Source organism: Triplophysa rosa, linkage group LG12, assembly GCF_024868665.1.
Source record: "Triplophysa rosa linkage group LG12, Trosa_1v2, whole genome shotgun sequence".
In the NCBI taxonomy this organism is placed as follows: domain Eukaryota; kingdom Metazoa; phylum Chordata; class Actinopteri; order Cypriniformes; family Nemacheilidae; genus Triplophysa; species Triplophysa rosa.
Genome location: NC_079901.1, coordinates 17,121,265 through 17,140,382, shown reverse-complemented (window position 1 = coordinate 17,140,382; position 19,118 = coordinate 17,121,265). Strand labels below are relative to the sequence as shown.

At 36.6% G+C, this 19,118-nt stretch overlaps 1 protein-coding gene across 5 annotated transcripts; it reads left to right on the top strand.

Annotated features, from left to right (window-relative positions):
* Positions 1-7,619: 7,619 nt before the first annotated feature.
* Positions 7,620-14,413, top strand: skor1b (SKI family transcriptional corepressor 1b). 5 transcript variants are annotated; one of them, XR_008964004.1, is made up of 8 exons: positions 7,620-8,007; positions 9,035-10,802; positions 11,381-11,477; positions 11,563-11,673; positions 11,747-11,821; positions 12,679-12,753; positions 13,151-13,221; positions 13,801-13,914. XR_008964004.1 is itself a non-coding variant. In XM_057347901.1 (8 exons), exons 2-8 carry the CDS (start codon positions 9,045-9,047, stop codon positions 13,893-13,895), a joined length of 2,286 nt encoding a protein of 761 aa, XP_057203884.1. In that variant the 5' UTR covers positions 7,620-8,007; positions 9,035-9,044; the 3' UTR covers positions 13,896-14,413. The 5 variants fall into 5 exon arrangements, 2 of the variants coding, with proteins under 2 accessions (XP_057203884.1, XP_057203883.1); XR_008964003.1 differs by having other exon boundaries at positions 13,798-13,903; XR_008964005.1 differs by lacking the exon at positions 13,801-13,914 and adding an exon at positions 13,502-13,612.
* The last annotated feature ends 4,705 nt before the right edge of the window (positions 14,414-19,118 follow it).

Here is a 19,118-nt window from a genome sequence, read left to right as displayed (position 1 = left end):
TAGAATATGGTCATATGGACTTTTGACTTATCACACCATAATCATTGCTTCACTTTTGACTCTTTTAAAAGGGTAATTCACCCAAAAACAAAACTTCTGTCATTTGTTTAAAAAAACGTCACGGTGGTTTTATGTTTATACAACGGAAGTCAATGGGGCTCAATGTTGTTTGGCTACCAACATTCTTCAAAATGTCTTCTTTTGTGTTCTGCAGAAGAAGAAAATCACAGGTTTGGAATGACACGAGGGCGAGTAAGTGATAAGTTGAAAGTTCATGATGCTATAATGCAAATTTGTGTGTGTGTGTCGACAACACCTCAGACATCTATAGGGAATGTGAGAAACCAGAGAAGGTCTTCTTCTGTGTGTTGGTCGGCCTGTGGAACAGATGCTGTTTGTAGACCGCTGGCCTTATTTACACAAACTAGTTACCTTAACTATGACATTAGCCTGGTCATTAGAGGACCAATACACATCTCTCCATAGCTATTTATAGTCCAGATCCCTCACATGCATAATTAATCTAATGCTAACAGGCTATATACCTATAATCTCATTCTCTTACTGATATCACACCTTTATTTTTTAAGGTCACGGATTAAAAATATCTGTACACATCCTTTTCATGAACAATTTTTTATTGATTACAAGTATAGGCTAGCTGCATATGGGACAATTACAAAGTCCCCTGAATCATATAAATTATATAAAAATATGAGAGGGCAATGCCTTTAAAGGGATATTTCACCCAAAAATGAAAATTCTGTCATCATTTACTCACCTTCAGGTTGTTCCAAATCTGTATAAATTTCTTTGTTCTGATGAACACAGTTCTTGGACCCCATTGACTACCTCTGTAATTTTTACTACTATGGTAGTCAGTGGGTTCCAAGAACTGTTTGGTTACAAGCATTCTTCCAAGTATCTTTCTCTGCGTTCAACCAAACAAAGAAATGTATACAGTTTTGGAACAACTTGAGAGTGAGTAAATTATGACAGAATTTTCATTTTTGGTTGAACCGTCCTTTAAGTGAAGTGTAAGTGTTTCAATAGTGATAATCTCATAAACATTTAAAATGAAAACCAGATGAAACACCAAAAATAACTTTAAACGGTTGAAAAATATGACGTTACTTGGGCCTTTCTCATTGAAAGTCCACTGTTGCACACACTCTAACTTTTTGTCTTGATGGAGTTGTCTGGTGGATGTACACACACGCACAAACTGAACAAAATGAACATTTCAGTTCCCCCTAAAGAACCACAGCCTCTAAAATGTGTCTTTATTTTATCTGTGCATTATACTTTCTTTAAAAAAGTGTTTGCTAAGTCATGTATGTCTGAACATCTCTACTCAATCCCATATTCTTTGTTCTCTATGAATGCAGAAGACATTCACATCCCACCTGAAGACCATCTGAAGATTAGGCTCCACCTCTTCCAACACAGAACTTTAATACCAGGAGTTAATTCAGTGCTACTCCTGCAGGGACAGATGATGATGAGGACGAAGACTAGATGAGACGGTGACCTGCACTCTCGGTAAGGATAGCCGATGGCGTCACCCCACGCGGTTGCTCTCTTCTGCATAATTATAAGCCCTCAAGAGCCTTTCCATCTGTATGGAAATGCATCCTCCACAGCTGGAATCCAGCAAAGAACTGTCCTTTTACTAATAGTTATTATCTCTGTGGACTACCCCTCTGATAGACCCTACAAAACAAGCAAGTCGCATCTTTATGGTAATGCTCTGCTATAGTATACCAGCGCCCCGGGCATTGCACGGGCTCAGGCGCCGGATTTCATTACTATAATTCCCATTATCACTGGCTGGGGCTCGTTCTGTGATTGGCACTATTGGCTAACACGGTGAGGTGGGGCTCTTTTTGGTATAATATTCAGCATGTGTATCTGTGGTCTCCGAAAATTGCTCGCAATAAGGTCTTGCTACTCTTTCAGAGTATCCGGTTTGATTTTACAACTACTAGGAGACGTTTTTCAAGTTGCATTAAAGAGTACGGACTCTTAGCGTGTTCGTGTGGTCGTTTGTGTGTGATTGAAGAATGATTGACAGCTGTGTTTGTGCGTGAAAGGCTTCGGAATGGCCTCACCGTCACACTGCCTTTTAGCACCTTTGTTCCCATCTTCTCTCCTGAGAGCAGGTCTCCACGGCGACAGATGAGGCCCTGCTTGTGACAAAAGGCTTCTTGTGCTCTTTGCTGTCGCGGACACATACGCACATGGCAGATAACCTCTATAATATCTACAGTTTCTATGCATGATATACGTTTGAAAAGAAATTCAGCTGGGAAGATTTGTGATGCTCCGGCGATAAATACATGCTACACACGTGCTTTATTTAAGCAGTCATGTTTTGAATACAAAGCCCTCCTGTTGTAAGATAAAGTGACATGCTTTATAACAAACAGCAGGTGTAAGACAAAGTGTTATGCTGTGCAGCAGATAGGTGTGTCTGTGTGTGTGAGAGAGAGCTGTTGGGAAAGATTTATATGGCGGAAGATGAGCATCGGGTTAAGAGAGGAGTGATGTCTTGTTTACACATTAGCGGGTTGAAGAAACCAGTGCTTTTACTCTCAACACACTCTCTCTCTTTTTCGACTCCTGAGATTTTCCTAACATGCCTATCTTCGGCTGTGTTCTTTAGCCTTGGCACTTGGCCCAAGCTGAGCCATTTGCCGTTGAAGTTGAAGCTCTCCTGGTCTCTTGTTTGACCTTGACCAGCTGTGGCGTTAGTATGGTGTAAATCCACACTTAAAAAAGCGACTGTGCTACATCACAATTAGTTAAAAAGAGACTTGATTCCCAAAATAACCCAGCCAGCACTGTGGAACTGAAATTGGCTGTGGTCGGCAGTCTGGGAGCGTTGAGCTGTGTTTTACTTTCATGGGAATAAAACTATTAGTATGTAAATCTGTAAAGTCCCCATTATTATACTGACCCTTTTAGCTACCACTCTCATTCTGCCAATCTACTCTCTCCTGTTTCCCCACCTATACTGCTGGTGCTTTTTTATAGAGTGCATAACTCATATAAGTCACATAATAACTCCATAGCCATGCATTATGCAAGTCAATAAACAGATTGCAGCATACTTTTTCTTTCCGTTACTATGGACGGTTTTATGTAAATCTGTGTGCTTCTCTCTTACAGACACACACACACACACACACACACTTTTTCAGCTGCACACACACATACTGCATCTCCCAACACCATCTAATGAGGTGATGACCAACCACTTGTTATAATTGCTTTAGACTCCTTTTAATTTTCAAGCTTATTAATCATATGTAGAGTTATTTAAAAATGCATAAATTAATCTTGGATTAAAAAGCCGATCAAAGCCTCAAAACAATTAAAGAGTAAGGTGAGATTTCCCTAGGGCTGGCAGTTTTATTTTAATGGAGTGTTCAGGTGATTATCACAGTTTGATGTGCAGCCTGTGATTAATGTAGGAATACTTAAATGAGTTTTTCTTTCCTTTCTGTCTTGTAAAGGTAAGCATGATCCACGTAATGACCCTCCTGTTTTATCTCTTAATAAGTTTATCTTTTTGCTGTCATCATGAATAACGTATGGACTTGGAAGCTGGTCTCAGACTAGTTTTATTGTTTGTTTGTTTGAAAATTGGTTCAGATTTGGAGAAGCAGATAAAAGTGCATCACCATGGCATCGCCATTGTTTTTCATGGCGATGCCATCAAAGCACCATTTTTGGCTCCCCCAAAAAACATTTAGGCGTACCCAAAAAACATTTAGGCCTACTCAAAGGTTACCCAAAAGAACCATTGTATTTCTTTTTTTTATTCTAAAGAACTCTTATCCGCTACAAAGAACCTTTTTTGGTAACCTTTTCTTCATGTTTGTAAATAAATTGTAATGTAATTATATGGTTTTAGAAGTGACTGGATTGCTTTTTTTCGTATGTTTCTATTTTAATAATTGTTTTTAACATCAAATGGGGAAATCAATCAATTCCATTACTTTCACCGCTTTTGTTTCTGCAATTTTAAATCTTCTCGTGGAGTCCGAGCACAGTGACCCTGTGTCAAGGGAACCAAGAGTGACAAGTTCGTTTTAAAGGCCTAGTTTGTTGTGTACCTAATTTTCTGAGTTGACAACTAAAATTACCGCAGCTGCCACTCACAAATGGTCACCTGACTATATCATCAGATGACCCTATTCTGACCCTTATAGACACAACTGAGAAATGACACAAAGCAGCACAGACCTATTTGTTTGAGCACCCCTATCAATAATACAGACAACTTTCCTTTAACAGCAGCTCCAGCTGGCAGCAGCTTCTACAATGTTCCACTCATTTTTTATAAACTCTTGTATAAGACCCACGTGTTTCAGTTTTACAAATTATTGAACTTGTCTGATTCATTGACTTTCTTTTTGCTGGCTCATTCATAGTGGAGCCGTTTTCATTTTTCCGTTCATTGCGCATACTGCTGCGCATCTTTTACATTTTAGTCTGCCTGAGTTGACACTGTGTGCCAGTCCTCATACACAACAATTACGTCTATTTCAATGTCTAGTAATTAAAATGTCACCGTTTAATTTTCTGGCCACACCAATCCTTTTGGTGCAATCCACCCTTAATAAAGGATCTAATCGAAAGGCTATTTCCAAGTGAAACAAAAAAGGCGTTCACACGCGGGCCAAGTGTGGCGAGCTAGGGATCGATAAAAGAGAAGAGGATTGATTTGTCCCTAAAATTAAATTTATTGGGGTCATGGTTTTATGCTGGGAGCCTACCTCTAGAGTGTTTACTCTGAAGCCCGCTGCTAAGGCGAATTTTAAGTGATTATTTTATAGGCTATTGCTCATATTTACATGTTTGGCTTATAACTTTTAAAGAAAGTTAAACTGTGTCTACTTTTACCCCACAGTCCATTAGCATGTCTAAATGAGCTGTCTATCAAGAATGAATAAGGGGTCAGTGGAACCTCCCTTACGCTTTAAAACAACACGACACGCTTTCTCCAATGGTCTTGTTCTAATCTGTCAATATGCCATAGCACGTGCAATCCAATAGTAATTAACCTTGAAATATTGCATTTGCTCAGGCCCTTTTTGCCTGGACATTAGATATTTTTTTATCTGTCATTCCTAAAAATGTCCATTGTCATTCACTGTTTTGTCTGACTTTGTAGAAAAACCCTACTCTTTAAGTTCAGCAAGATAGAGGCTTCTAGTGCACGACACATCAATGTGACTATTAACATATAACTCCAGGAAATTCGTTTAAAATAACATTTATTTGGCATCAGTGTGCATGGTTTAATTTAAAATAATACATTTCGTAATAAAATGTTTGACCTTTGTGATTTATTAGATTATTATAATGCAGGATAATATCTTTAAATAGCAATTTTGAGGAAAACACAATATGCTTAATAATAATGGTATGCAGTTCTTTGTGGGGAGACGCTTTATTATAGGTTAGTATTTTTTACGTTTTTAGATTAAAAAACTTTTATTTAATTTTATTCCCTATATAAAAATGTTGCTAAAAATATTGAAACATATTTCCCCTTTTTATTTTAACCCTTTCTTTTGCTTAATATGCTCTACGTAAAATGCCGGTGTGTCCCCTATAGTGGAGCAAAGGATTTTTTGTGTCAAATCAAATTCTTCAGATGGGTCCTACTCCTGGTCAGAGTTTGCTTCCCGTTTTAAACAGTCTACAGCATTAATTTGATACTTTCATTGCATTGTTAGATGTAATAAACCAGATAGCAATTTTACAATGACCCGGGTATTTTTTGACATTTAAAACTGACAAAAAACGTAGCTCTGTATACTGTGTTAGGCTGTATGAGACCAGTTTTATTGCACTTATGCTTTTTGTTGTCCTTATGTTGTTCCGATTGCTTCCATTATTTACCTCATTTGTAAGTCGCTTTGGATAAAAGCGTCTGCTAAATAACTAAATGTAAATGTAAATGACATTCTCTGATAGTTCATGAATACTTGTTTTAGATTATTATTAATATTATAATGTTATTAAATTAATTAATTGCCATTAAAATATGTAGTTAATTTATCAAGTGTTTTCCATTCTAATGTTCTGCAATATTATTAAATGTTTTGTTCAGAATGAGGTCTCAAATTTCTTAAAGACTAACAAAAGGGCTAAATTAAATATCTTGCGAGGTGTCGAGTTTCCGTACCTTCCCGAATCTAACCATGACGGATGCGAATAAGAAATAAAGGATAACAATATGGCATTCATTTCGGTCCCTGAATAATTTAAAAGAATTGAATAATTACAGTCCAAAATGGTAATTATTGTTGGCAAATGGCGAGAAAGAAAGTCTCTTGCCTGTGAAAGTCAATAGCACTGGGTTGGGTCGCATTACTCCAAACTCCCTCCCCAGGTCCTCCCTCCGCCATCAATATTGCAAAAAGCGCTCGTTTTCAGATCATAGCATTCTATCGTTGCATCAGTTAAACCGCTTGATAGTTTAACCTAAATCAACTATATATAAAACGTTCTTATAGACGCAATAAATCAAGGTTTTGTTTACCTGATAGGCTACATTTATTGGCTCCTGCATATCCCACACTATAGGCTATATAGAATATACTTGATTTTCGCGATTTATCTGATATACCCAAAAGAGACACACTTTTAAAGATTTTAGAGCATTGGAACACGTAAATTACCTTTATTGTTCGAAACGAATTATTGCTGCTAAAAGTTAAACTAACCCGTGGGAACTTGAGCACATGCGAGCAACATCACAGCCCTAACCCAGACCGATCCAAATAGCCCCCGGAGACATTCTTTCCTTAGCATATAATTCCCCCGGCACCATGCAATTTCAATAAAAGTACTATAGTTTATTTTTAAACAGACACTGAATATAGATGAAAAAGCTCGAGGCAATTTTCTTTAGCACCTTTGTTTATTCACTCTATATTGTTTCTTATAATTCTAATATGAAATGTTCATATGCAAAACAAATAAATGAGGAATTATTCACATTATAAAATAACTTACGACCTTTAGACAATTTGTTTCCGGAATACATTTCACAAAACAAACACATCAGTGTCTGTGGATATAGGCGGTGACATAATGGCCCATTCAGACGCACGAGCTCGCTGTAGTGGTCTTGGTCTATATAATTTCAGCGTTTTGTAAACCTCAGCTTTATTTCATTGATATGCACCTAAACCTAAACTGAATTTTGTGCGTGTTTATCTTGCTATGTGGTTTAGATAATCTGTGATCAGAAGATTTAAATATCTCACCATCTAACCAATTAAGTACGAAACGCATTGAACAGAGATCTGAGAAACTATTTAAGTAGATTCTTTATTTTATTAAAGACTCGCATCAACACATACCCGTTCCCCAGAAAGCACCTCAATAATTCCCAAGTCGAACTTTCACATTAGCCTAAACAGTCCGCTTCCTACATAGAACACACACTACACGGTAATCTAAACTCTTTCTAAATGCCACACAGGCTTCCGCACACATTGGCAGACAAGCAATCACTTTCGTGTGTTAAAAGATCACGTGGTGAACTTTAAACGTCTCCGGGCCTCAATGACAGCACTGACTGTCGTCCCCATTGGTCCCGAAGGCAAACAGTTAATGTAAATATGCTGGCGCTAAGTGGGAGTGCCTCGCTATTAGTTTGGCTGTCACTTGAACGCGGTCGAGTGTCTTCAGTGGTTGTGTCGTTGAGGTCCGCACTAGCATGTGGTCACCCTCCGCGCGCACCTCAATACTAGTCGCGGGAGAACAGAGTGGGATGCGAGAACACGCGCTAATAGGCCTGAGAGGAAAACACTGAACAAGCGCCCGTGGACACTTTATATCGGATCAGCGGGATTCTGAGACGCCTGATAACCAGGACGATCTAATAGAGGACAAACAGAAAGCATTTATCCCAAGAAGTGCACTGTTACCAAGACGCGTTTTTGTCCGAAGATATCAGACACTTCGCATTCTTCTGAAAAGGTGAGATTCGTATATATTTGCAATGTAAATTCTTACGGTTTTTTATAGGCTATTTGCTCCGAGACAAACAGTGGCGAAGAACTGCGTAGCTGGATAGCGATGCGGATGCATCTTTAGCCACCATTAATCCCAATTAAATAATTGTTAACAAAATTATCATTTTGTTATGAACGAATTTAATATAAATAAGCGAAATGCGCATGAGCCTTTATTTAATATATAAAATCTAAATTATTTAAACAGATTCTGGTCAATTTGTGAAGAATGCGCAATTTATTGCTGCAATCCAGAGAAGTTTAACTGACAATAAAAATAAAAAAGGGTTTGTATCTTAATTGTATTAAAACGTGTTTTATCAACAGATAAACACAATATTTAGTTGCAATAAAACGGTTTAGAGGTTCCTGCACCTTTTGTTATTCTGTTTGACATAGCTAAAGGAATAATTTTTACTCCCCTTTCCTAAATCCTTGAATCTGACATAACATTACTTTTCCAACACAGATTAAACTGGTTATTGTAAAACCAGAGCACCATTTTATTAAGGTCTAATGCCCACCACAGGAAACATCCACAATTTTGATGCAGAAAAAAAGAAGTTCATTCCTTGTTAAGATTATGATCTTGATATTTAAACAAAAATATTTAGATATATAATTTATCTTCATAAGGATTCATTAGAACTGATAGAATGGCCTTTGGAGCCCTTTGAATAAGTAACCGTGATTTTATTATAGCAAATTTCACTTCAAATATTTCATTTTTAATTATCATTTGTGTAACCAAGTTTAACTACAAATATCATGGTGAAACCATGGATATTTTGGAGTTGCCGAGGTTTTATTGCAAAGATTATAAAAAAATTCGTAGAGGGAGGCGTTTAGAATGCCCTCGTTATTTCTAATATTTTATTGTTTTGTTTGTTTATTATGCTAATATGTAAAAATCTTCTATTTATTCAATTCACAAACATTGTATATTGGTCATCAATATGTTTTATATGCAACCTTTGTAACCTTCCTCGCAGATTTCCAGGAATGGAATCTCTCCCAAATCCGCTGCCGGCTGGAAGAGACTCCAGCTGTTCCCCGAACTCTAAGCAAGACCTGCAGTCGTATTCTGGCCCACCACTAAAGCCGAACCAAGTCAGTGAGACTTCTTTATACGGAATACCGATCGTTTCACTAGTGATAGATGGACAAGAGAGACTTTGCCTTGCCCAAATATCCAACACCCTTTTAAAGAACTACAGCTATAACGAAATCCACAACCGGCGCGTGGCCCTGGGCATAACTTGTGTGCAGTGCACTCCGGTCCAGTTAGAAATCCTCAGGCGCGCCGGGGCTATGCCCATTTCATCGAGACGCTGCGGAATGATAACAAAGCGAGAGGCAGAGAGGCTCTGCAAATCGTTCATTGGCGCACACAGCCCCCCTAAATTACCCGAAAATTTCGCGTTTGACGTGTCACATGAATGTGCATGGGGGAGCAGGGGTAATTTCATTCCAGCCAGGTATAACAGCTCAAGGGCGAAATGTATCAAGTGTTCATTCTGCAACATGTATTTCTCTCCAAATAAGTTCATATTTCACTCTCATCGCACACCGGAGTCCAAATACACACAACCCGACGCTGCAAACTTCAATTCGTGGAGAAGACACTTAAAACTGGCCGACAAAAACGCAGCGGATGAAGTGTCTCATGCCTGGGAAGACGTAAAGGCCATGTTTAACGGTGGCAGCCGCAAGAGGACGCTGCCAATCGGTGGGTCTGGCAGATCATCCCCACTTGGTACGCACGGACCTAGAGGTCAGCCACAGGGTGAACCGACTGAGGTGCCCCACAAAACTTTACGTTGTGAGGATGACAGGGGGAACGTGACCGTGCCAAGCAGCATCCGCAGTTACCCGGTCATTCCTGTGCCTAGCAAGAGTTTTGGGATGCTACAGAAAATTCCTCCACCTCTTTTTCCACACCCATATGGTTTCCCAGCGTTTGGACTGTGTCAAAAGAAAGACGATGGTGTTGTGATGGGAGAAACAAACAAAACGAATCTGTCAGGTGTGTTCTGGCCGACCCCCAAGGACAGTCCCTATCCCTCGTTCCCGATGTTTTGGCCTGCAACAGGCAGCTTAGCCATGCCAACCTACCACCATGCCCAACCAAAGCCCGCGTCTGACGTGTTACTCACCAGACACAGTGAACTGGACGTTTCTGAGCAAAGCGACCGAAGCACGAGCACTCCTAAAGACAGTTTACTTGATAACGAACGGTGCTCCAGCACTCAGTCTATCCGGAATGATGATGATAAATCCGGGGACGAGAGCAGGTCAATAGAGGCGATTCCAGCCACCCCAAGAAAAATTAACTACGTATCCGCGTTCAGGCCAGTGGTTAAAGATGTTGAGAGTATTGCGAAACTATATGGCAGTAGGGGTCCATATTCTGGTCCCCGGTCTGGTTATATGTCACCAGATTTCTTGAGTGAAAGTTCTAGTTATAGATCAGTATCTCCGGACGTGGACAGTGTGGACGATCCGGATGTGGATGTAGATGTGGAGTCACACAAGGTAGCCGAAGATGAGGAGTGTCTGCAGCTGACTGTGGATGACCGGCGAAGCCCCCCTGTTTTGTCCGTAGCACAGAGCGAGAGGGTTAAAGGTCAAGATCAACAAAATAACCAAATGCACATCAAGACTGATATACACACGACTAATTCAAGTGAAACCCGACCGCCTGAATTGGAGAGCCTTGGAAAGCCGTTTGAGAGCAATAAACACACAACGCGCTTTGAGGTAACAAGATATCCTACATCACCACTCATCATTTCATAGACTTTGTAGTAAAAGCACATTTGATTCGTTTCTTCTTTTAACAAAAGTGGGATAATAAACGTGTTGCATTTAATTATAAAGTGTACATTTACATTAAAACAGATTAATGTGGCTAGTTATGGATAAAAATTCTTGAATCAGAAAAAAGAATTAACAAAATAATCTCCGCTCCACTAACATATATTTTCTTTACTTATGTTTTGTATATATTTTGTATCAATTAAGAAAAAATATTGTAAATTGTAATCAAATTGTATTTCCTAACTAATTCAGTTAATTATTGCATGTATAAAGGTGGGGATGCACCTGGATTGTGGTCATTTTTGTCTTGTTGGTTTCATTATTTTTTTGTTTGAGTAAATATAGACATCGATATGTAATCTAAGTTGTAAAATGTACAATACATATAGAAATGTTGAATGCGGATGTTTAATAATCACATTCAACTTAACGTTCTGATGTCTCGGTGGTCTAGGGTTTTTACGTATAAAATCGTTTAAACTGTGCATAATTGCAAAGAATTGTCTTATTTTTTACAGGTGTATGCGCGTGAAAGAGACGAGCAAACGCATCAAATCAGAGCCTCTTATTTTGGATCAACTGCCACTTACCAGCGCGAACCGATTGCGTCGAATGGTATGCTTTTTATTTATTCACGAAGCCTAGTGTTTTATTTATACATTCCGTTTGCTTATTTTTAAATTGTTGTTCACTTGCTTAGTTAAAGATATGCATGAAGAAGAGCCTTCGTCTACAGTGGAGGAGATGGAACCCAAAATTCATCAGGACCAAGCCAATGTCCCTGAAGAGCGCCTGAAGGAATCCAATGATGGTGTGTCCCGTTACTGTAGCGCGTAATTCAACACGTTCTGTTGACTTTCTAACTGTATTTGTTGTGTTTGCAGATGAGGAAGCGATGCGCAAAGACGCCAGCAGCAGGGCATCTTCCATTGAGAAAGACATAGAGAACATGGCCAAAGGTATTTTAGGCTTCTGCTGAATTTTGGATTTATTCTTTATTCTTTTTTTACACTCAACACACAATATCACAATGTCTGTTTCTGTGAAGATGGCACTTTTCAAATTAAAATACAGACCCCCCAGAGAATACATGGTATGTTTAAACTCATATATTAAATTAAACATAGGCTAAAATAAACAAAAAATATTTACAGAGGTAAGCTGTAGGCTATAATAAAAATAGGAGTAATCAAATATTTACTGCCTCAGGGTATTTTACATAACATATTAATATGCATTCCACTAAGAAAAGTTTTCATCCTTCCGATTTGTATTATTGTATAGTTCTCTTAATTCCCATAAAACTCAATGTTTGTATCTTTTATGATAGTGGTGCAGGAGTCTCTGCTTTGTCCTCTATGTTAAGTTGCCACTGTTTTCAAAAACTATCCAGGTATCTGCATATTCTTTGGTTTCCAGGATCTTCTGCATATGAAGATCTTTCCAACAGTAGTGATTAATATCTGGCTTTTTACTTAAGGGGCAATTAAGGGATTTATACACAACTTTAACAAAAAGCTACAGCATACTTTGTTCACAGGGATGTAAACTATTAAACAGGATGATTAATGTAAATTGTTATTATTTTGTCCTGTAGGAAATATGTAAATAGCCTTTTAAAGGGCAATGGCATGTTTATATATTTCACACTAAACAAAATGAATCATTTACAGTGAGTCTTCTCTTCAAAAGTTTATATCCCTATGTATAACATAGTTTGTTGCCTACCTATGCAATTAATACATCATTATTATAAATTAGCTTATTGTGTGAATGAGAGGTCAATTTATAACATTTTGATATGTTTTTATAACAGAGGAATTGCAAAAACAACTTGTGGAGCAAGTCGAGCTTAGAAAAAAGTTGGAGCGTGAGTTCCAGAATTTAAAAGGTGTGTGTGTGTTTATATTTAGACTTGTGACTGTGGTCAGATAAGGAGAGTTTTGACTGCAGAACATGGAATGGAATGCAAACAGCATGTTTTAGTTTATTTTCACTCATTCAAAATATTTTAAATATACAGTACAATTATATATACAAAAATAATTAACATAAATGTATACAAACTTTCATTGTTTTTGCAAAGAACTGAATATTATATTGAATATGTTTTATTTATTATAAGCAGATTGTAACAAAGGTGCTTTTCCATTTTTGTAATGTGAGATTCAGTGTAAATGTATCAGTACAAAGAATGCTCTACAACTGAAAATGTCCTTTTTCTAACAATATACTCTAATTTTTATTATTATTCATTATTCAAATATTATTCATATTTTCTTAGACAGTTTTCAAGACCAAATGAAAAGGGAACTCTCATACAGAGAGGAAATGGTTCAGCAGCTCCAGATTGTTCGAGGTGAGCATTCAACTTCCAGTAACAGTTTAACATCAGCTTGATCAGAGCTGGTCACACACTTCTCTGGTCCTTTCTAGAGTGTAAAAGAGAATTTGTTGAGTTCTCGTGATTATTTTATATCACTATACACTGCGTAGGCACATTTCATTGATGTCTAAGGGAGTTTCAGAAAGGTTTATTTAGTTTAAAAGCCTCAGAAGTGGATGCCTTTTCAAATGTGTACATGAAAAGAGAAAAGCAACCTTTCACACCTGAGATTTCCTTTGTCTCTCCTGTTCAGACACTTTGTGCAGTGAGTTGGACCATGAAAGAAAGATTCGCTACTGTATGTTATTCAACAGAAGTTAAAATGTATTGATTCCAAAGAAGCCAAAGAAATGTTAGGGAAACTCAAGGACTTGAAACATTTCTCCGGGAAGTATAGAGAAATCCTTCTGCACATCTACACACATGAGTAGAGCCAGATTGAGCCATAATGTAGTGTGTTATTCAGTATTACAGCAGTTCTTGAACACACACAGTAAACAAATTTTCACATGCAACTTTTGTTTAAATGATTCATCCACTTTTTCCTAGAAGCTCACGACGCGCTGCACCATTTCTCGTGTAAGATGCTGAGCCCTCGCCACTGCACTGGGGCCTGCACCTTTAAACCGCCTCTTCTACCACCTTGATGCACATCATCCATTCAAGACATGAGCTTTCTTTATAAATACTGCTGTGTCAAATAAAACGTTTCTCTCTGCAAAACACTGTCGACCTTTAGACCTTGAATAAGCAAGTGTGTACTGTAGTATTTTAGCTCTTACACTGTAATGAAGTCATTTTCATTTGCACAACAGTGTTTTCAGACTCACTGTATGTACTGTATAATTTATATAAAGTTCTAGAAAGTTGCATTATAAAAAATGACCTTCCACTATAAATATTATCATCAGCTGAAACCACTGGTATTAAATGGCTATGTGCAATGCATATATTTGTTCTGTATCCTGTGATACTCTTTTTGTTAGTGATATGTTAGAACATTTTGTTCGATTTAGATGCTAAATTATTTATTGTTTTGTATTCTTTTATTTATTCCATGTCCATGTTGGTTGTTTATTCTCATCTACAAATTTGTATATTATGGATGTAAAGCACTTTAAATTGGCAGTCCTTACTCCTGAAATGTGGATTAAATGATCTTGTTCGAGAGTCATTATTTTGTCTCTTTCTATAACAGTGAATTACATTATACATGTTTACTTTTGTGAACAAAGAAATATGTCAGGGATTTTTAGGATGTTATTCTGAATATTCATGCACCTATATGTATAAACGTGTTGATATCAGTATAATTATATTAATCTTATATTTATTAATAAGGTTTATTTATATTTACTTAATTTTTTATTAAATGATTTATCTGGGAATAACATACCTTGGAAAGTGGTGAATGGCCAGTCAGAATCAAGTATTCTAGAGCTCTGTGTTCTGACAGTGCACTCAGAAATAGACAAACCAGAAGAAACCTAGAAAATGTTGATGCAATTGTGGTATAATTATAAGTTATGGGTTATTCATCTGTAAAACCAGAATAATCAAGAATTTTATTTAGACTTGAGTTTACTTTTTTATGCTGACTTGTGCTACGTTTTCCCCTATAAAGCAGGATTAGATGTGGTTGTAAATGGTCACCTCTGACTTCAATGTCACTTGTGTGACCATAGCATATTACATTTAAAGGGATAGTTCACCCAAATATTAAAATGCTGTCTTCATTTACTCACCCTTAAATTGTTCCAAACCTGTATACATTTTTTTCTGATGAACACGGATAAAGATATTTGGAAGAACATCATTCACTACCATAAAATGGTAGTCAAAGGTCCCCCAGAACTGTTTGCTTTTCATAATTCTTAAAAATATCTAATTTTGTGTTCAACAGAACAACAAATATACAATATTTATTTTCTACTATGGCAGTGAATGATGTTCCAGAACTGAAAATTGCTAACATTCTTCCAAATATCTTTCTCTGTGTTCAACAGAACAAAGAAATTGATAAAGATTTGGAACAACTTGAGGGTGAGTTAATTATGACAGAATTTTTATTTTGGGGTGAACTGACCCTTTAAGTTATTGGGGTCTCTAAGCCAATCAATTTACACGGTATAGGAAATCACAACAGGAAGATGTTTGAAATAGCCCGGCTGAAAAAGAAAAACAATAGAACCATCACATAAATTCTAACGCATTTATTAGTTAGGACGATACGATTTATAACAACGTTCTCTAGACTATGTACTGGTAATGTTGGGCTATAGGCCTACCAGTGGGGTGGTATCTGGTGGTGGATGATGGGAACGCTTATAAATACTGTATTGTATTTACGAACTGTTGTCGATCGAAGTGTTTACGACCGAAGTCAGGTGCGTTCAAGTCACTTTCGTCGACGCCAGATGGCGGTGCTGCTAAAACAAAAAAGCTAGCTTTGATAACTCTGATTAGCTACAGAAAATGAAGAAACGCGCATCAATGGTAAACTGAGTAAATAAATAACATTTGTCCATACTCATCAAATATGGACATACAGAGTGGTGCTTTCAAGAGGAAACATTTAATAGTCTTCATTGGGGTTTACGTTTATGGAATCCAAAGATCAACACAAAAAACTTTGTGGCTAATAAAAATAATTTAGATTAATAATTTAGCCAACTAAATGAAAAATACAGAATTATTTGGCTTTCCAAATCAGTTTGCGCTATCATGAGTGGAATCAGTTATAATACAAGGTGCGATTCTGCCATCTAGTGGACACCCATTTAAATGAAGTACAGAAAGAGTGTACTGTATGCTACATGTGTACTAGGCTGTTGTCGAACAGTATGTATTAAATGAACAAACCGTTACGTTTTATTTCAACGTGTAGTTTATTTTAAATGTGAAAACAAAATGAGGAATGGTAAAAAGATTTTGGGTATTAAACAATGTAGTGCGAAAATATTTGACCACTGAAAAAGGCTACATTGTTTAAAAAGTAACTGAGCTGACGTTACTTAAACTACCAATTTAGTATCACTGGTCATTTTTTCATTTACTTCGATTAACATTATCAGTGAATTACCAGTATGTACTGTATAGGAGCCGGCCCAAGGCATAAGCGAACTAAGCGTCTGCTTAGGTCGCCGTGGCCACCAGGGGCCCCCCAAGATTTTGTATCATTACCCATATACATTGAAATATTATATAAAAAAACGATGTCATTTCATGAACTCTTGGGCCATTTCTTGACATCGTTTTTTTTAATATAATATTTCAATGGATATGGGTAATGATACAAAATGCATTATTCAATGGGAAAAAACGCAATATTATGTTAACGGGCTGCTGCAGCAGGATACATGCACAGCTAGAGTATTACTGATTGACGTAATTGAAGTTGATTGAAGAATCTCATCTCAATAATGTCACAAAAAAGGACATATCCTTCTGGTGCAGAGAAAAGAAAAAGGAAGAAAACCGAGGAAGAGAAAAAACAGCAAGATAAAGGTAAGTTGAAAAATGAATATAAACTAAATAGGTTTAGCCTAGTTAGCCTAGTAAACTATATTGCAAGCTAAAGTTAGCTGGCTAGTTAATTAAGCAAGCAAGAAAATATGTTTAATTAAACATCCGCAAATAGCTTTGCAATCTTAATATATTATAATACACAACATATTACTTAGCTGGTTTTAAACATAACTTTACTGGATTATATTTCTGTAATAAGAAATAAGATTCTGTTTTATAACTTGGGTACTGATAACAGTTTAACATTACTTACATTAGCCTACCTTTGGGGTCTTTGCTATTATATTCCAGTATCATTATGCCTCAATGTTTTAGGTGTACAGATGGCTTGCTGCGGTGCTGTGTTATATAGTTTGACGTTAAAATAACTGCTGTTTGTTGTTGTTGTTGAAATAGCTTTTTTAATGTTAAAATAACATTCTGTTCATTCAACAACGGAGCTTTTCCAAACTCAAACTGATCAAAAACTATTTGAGATCTCCCATGGCTCAAGAAAGACTGACTGGACTAACTGGACTGACTGACTTGCACTAATTAGTATTAATAACAAACTTGCCCATCAGATATAATGATATCATAAACGACTTTGCCTCCAGAAAAGCCAGGAAACACAAATTCTAAGGAATTAAGTGGAATATTGAGGTGGTATGTAAAGTTGAGTTAGTTTGTCTAAAAAGTGTTTGTTTTAGAAACCTATTTTCATTTTTTCATTACAATATTTATTTTTCGTATAAGAAGATCCTGTTTGTATTTGATTTTATTTGTAGTAGATTGGTATTCAGCTTTATATTTTATTCTTGAACCACCTTGTTACAGATCCATCTGATCTGTTCATTTTGTTATTATTTTATTATTTTATTTAATATTGTCCATTTTGTACATTTAAATATTTTTTATATAAAAAGATACTGTTTATTGTATTGCACTATTTGGAAGTTGCTAAATTTTCTAACCAAAAGTAATTAAAGTGGTTAACATGTTTACAGTAAATGCATTGTCTACTGGTTTATTTAGCTAATTTTCAGTACGCCACATTAAGTATGCCATTTGGTACTGCAAGACTTTGAATGTTAAAGTGCAAATTAACACCTGACCACTCCTGTGGGTTTGCTACTGTTACAATTAAAATCCGTAATGGGTAAAAATATTGGTATGATGTAAGCAAATTAACACAGCTACAACAAATAAAATTGATAATGGGTGTTTTAGATTGATAGTGTGCGAATAATCAAGGATTAGTCATATTGGTAGCACAGAGGGGCCCCCAAATTAAATTCTGCTTAGGGCCCCCTGAAGGCTTGGGCCGGCCCTTATACATACTGGTAATTTACTGATAATGTTACAACATCTTTTACTCTATATGTAAAATTTGACAGTTATGAACGATGCTCCAAAGCTGATGTCATCTGGAATCCTCACAGGGGTAGTTGTCATCTTTTCACAGGTGTTGGGTCATCTGTAATTTTCATAAGAGGCTGGATCCAAACTAGAGCAAAACAGACAGAGAACCATTAGCGTAGCTGCTGTTCATAACATTTCAAGTAAAGATAATCATTTGCGTCTGACATAATTGGAATGCAAGTATTGGGATGCATTATGTAAAAGCTTGGCTAAAGAGATGTGTTTTTAGTAGTGATGTAGTCGAGACCACCTAAACCGAGACCAAGATAGTACCAAGACTTTGAGGGGCTGAGACCAAGAACAGCACTTCTAAAATTAATGTAAAAGATTCACATAACACTAAAAAGTCATAATAATATGAATCATGCGTTCTTGTCTGTTCAGTATAAATACCTTACTGAAAGGAATTAAAGTTCCTCTGACAGGAAATTTCGTTTTATCAGGTAAGACTGCTCAATGAATAAACAGCTTTTACGAAAATAAATGAGAGTATAAGTGCAAAAAAAACGTTACTTTAGGTTTCATTTAATTATATTTTATTATTTTTAAGGCTACACAGCACCAGTGCAGTTATAAGAGTAACCACGGCAACGGGACATTACACTGCACCCGAAGAGGGCATATACAGTAACTGTAGGCTATAAAAAGACCAACAATCACATTAAGTAAATATCATATATTTGAAGTGTTTTTTTTTTTGTAATATTTATGCTTCTGTAATTATTTATCTGTCGTGAATCATGCTCGGTGCTATGTTTTAAATAACGTAAGTTAAGTATATGAACAAACACTTGTTGTTGATTTTAATGTTTTTTTAAATGTTTGTATACTGTTTTAAACGTAATTTGTTATGTTGCTGTCAATATGTTGCTGTTAATATTGTTTTATCTATATAAATGAAAAGTATTCCTACTCTGAGTCTGTGTCATTATATGTTATTT

Bases quoted from the DNA above. Each gene is read 5' to 3' on its own strand.
- skor1b (XM_057347900.1), top strand. From the start codon at position 9,045: ATGGAATCTCTCCCAAATCCGCTGCCGGCTGGAAGAGACTCCAGCTGT. The intron at 11,674-11,746 runs GTGTGTCCCGTT...TTGTGTTTGCAG, and splicing joins CCTGAAGGAATCCAATGATG to ATGAGGAAGCGATGCGCAAA. The intron at 12,754-13,146 runs GTGTGTGTGTGT...ATATTTTCTTAG, and splicing joins TGAGTTCCAGAATTTAAAAG to ACAGTTTTCAAGACCAAATG.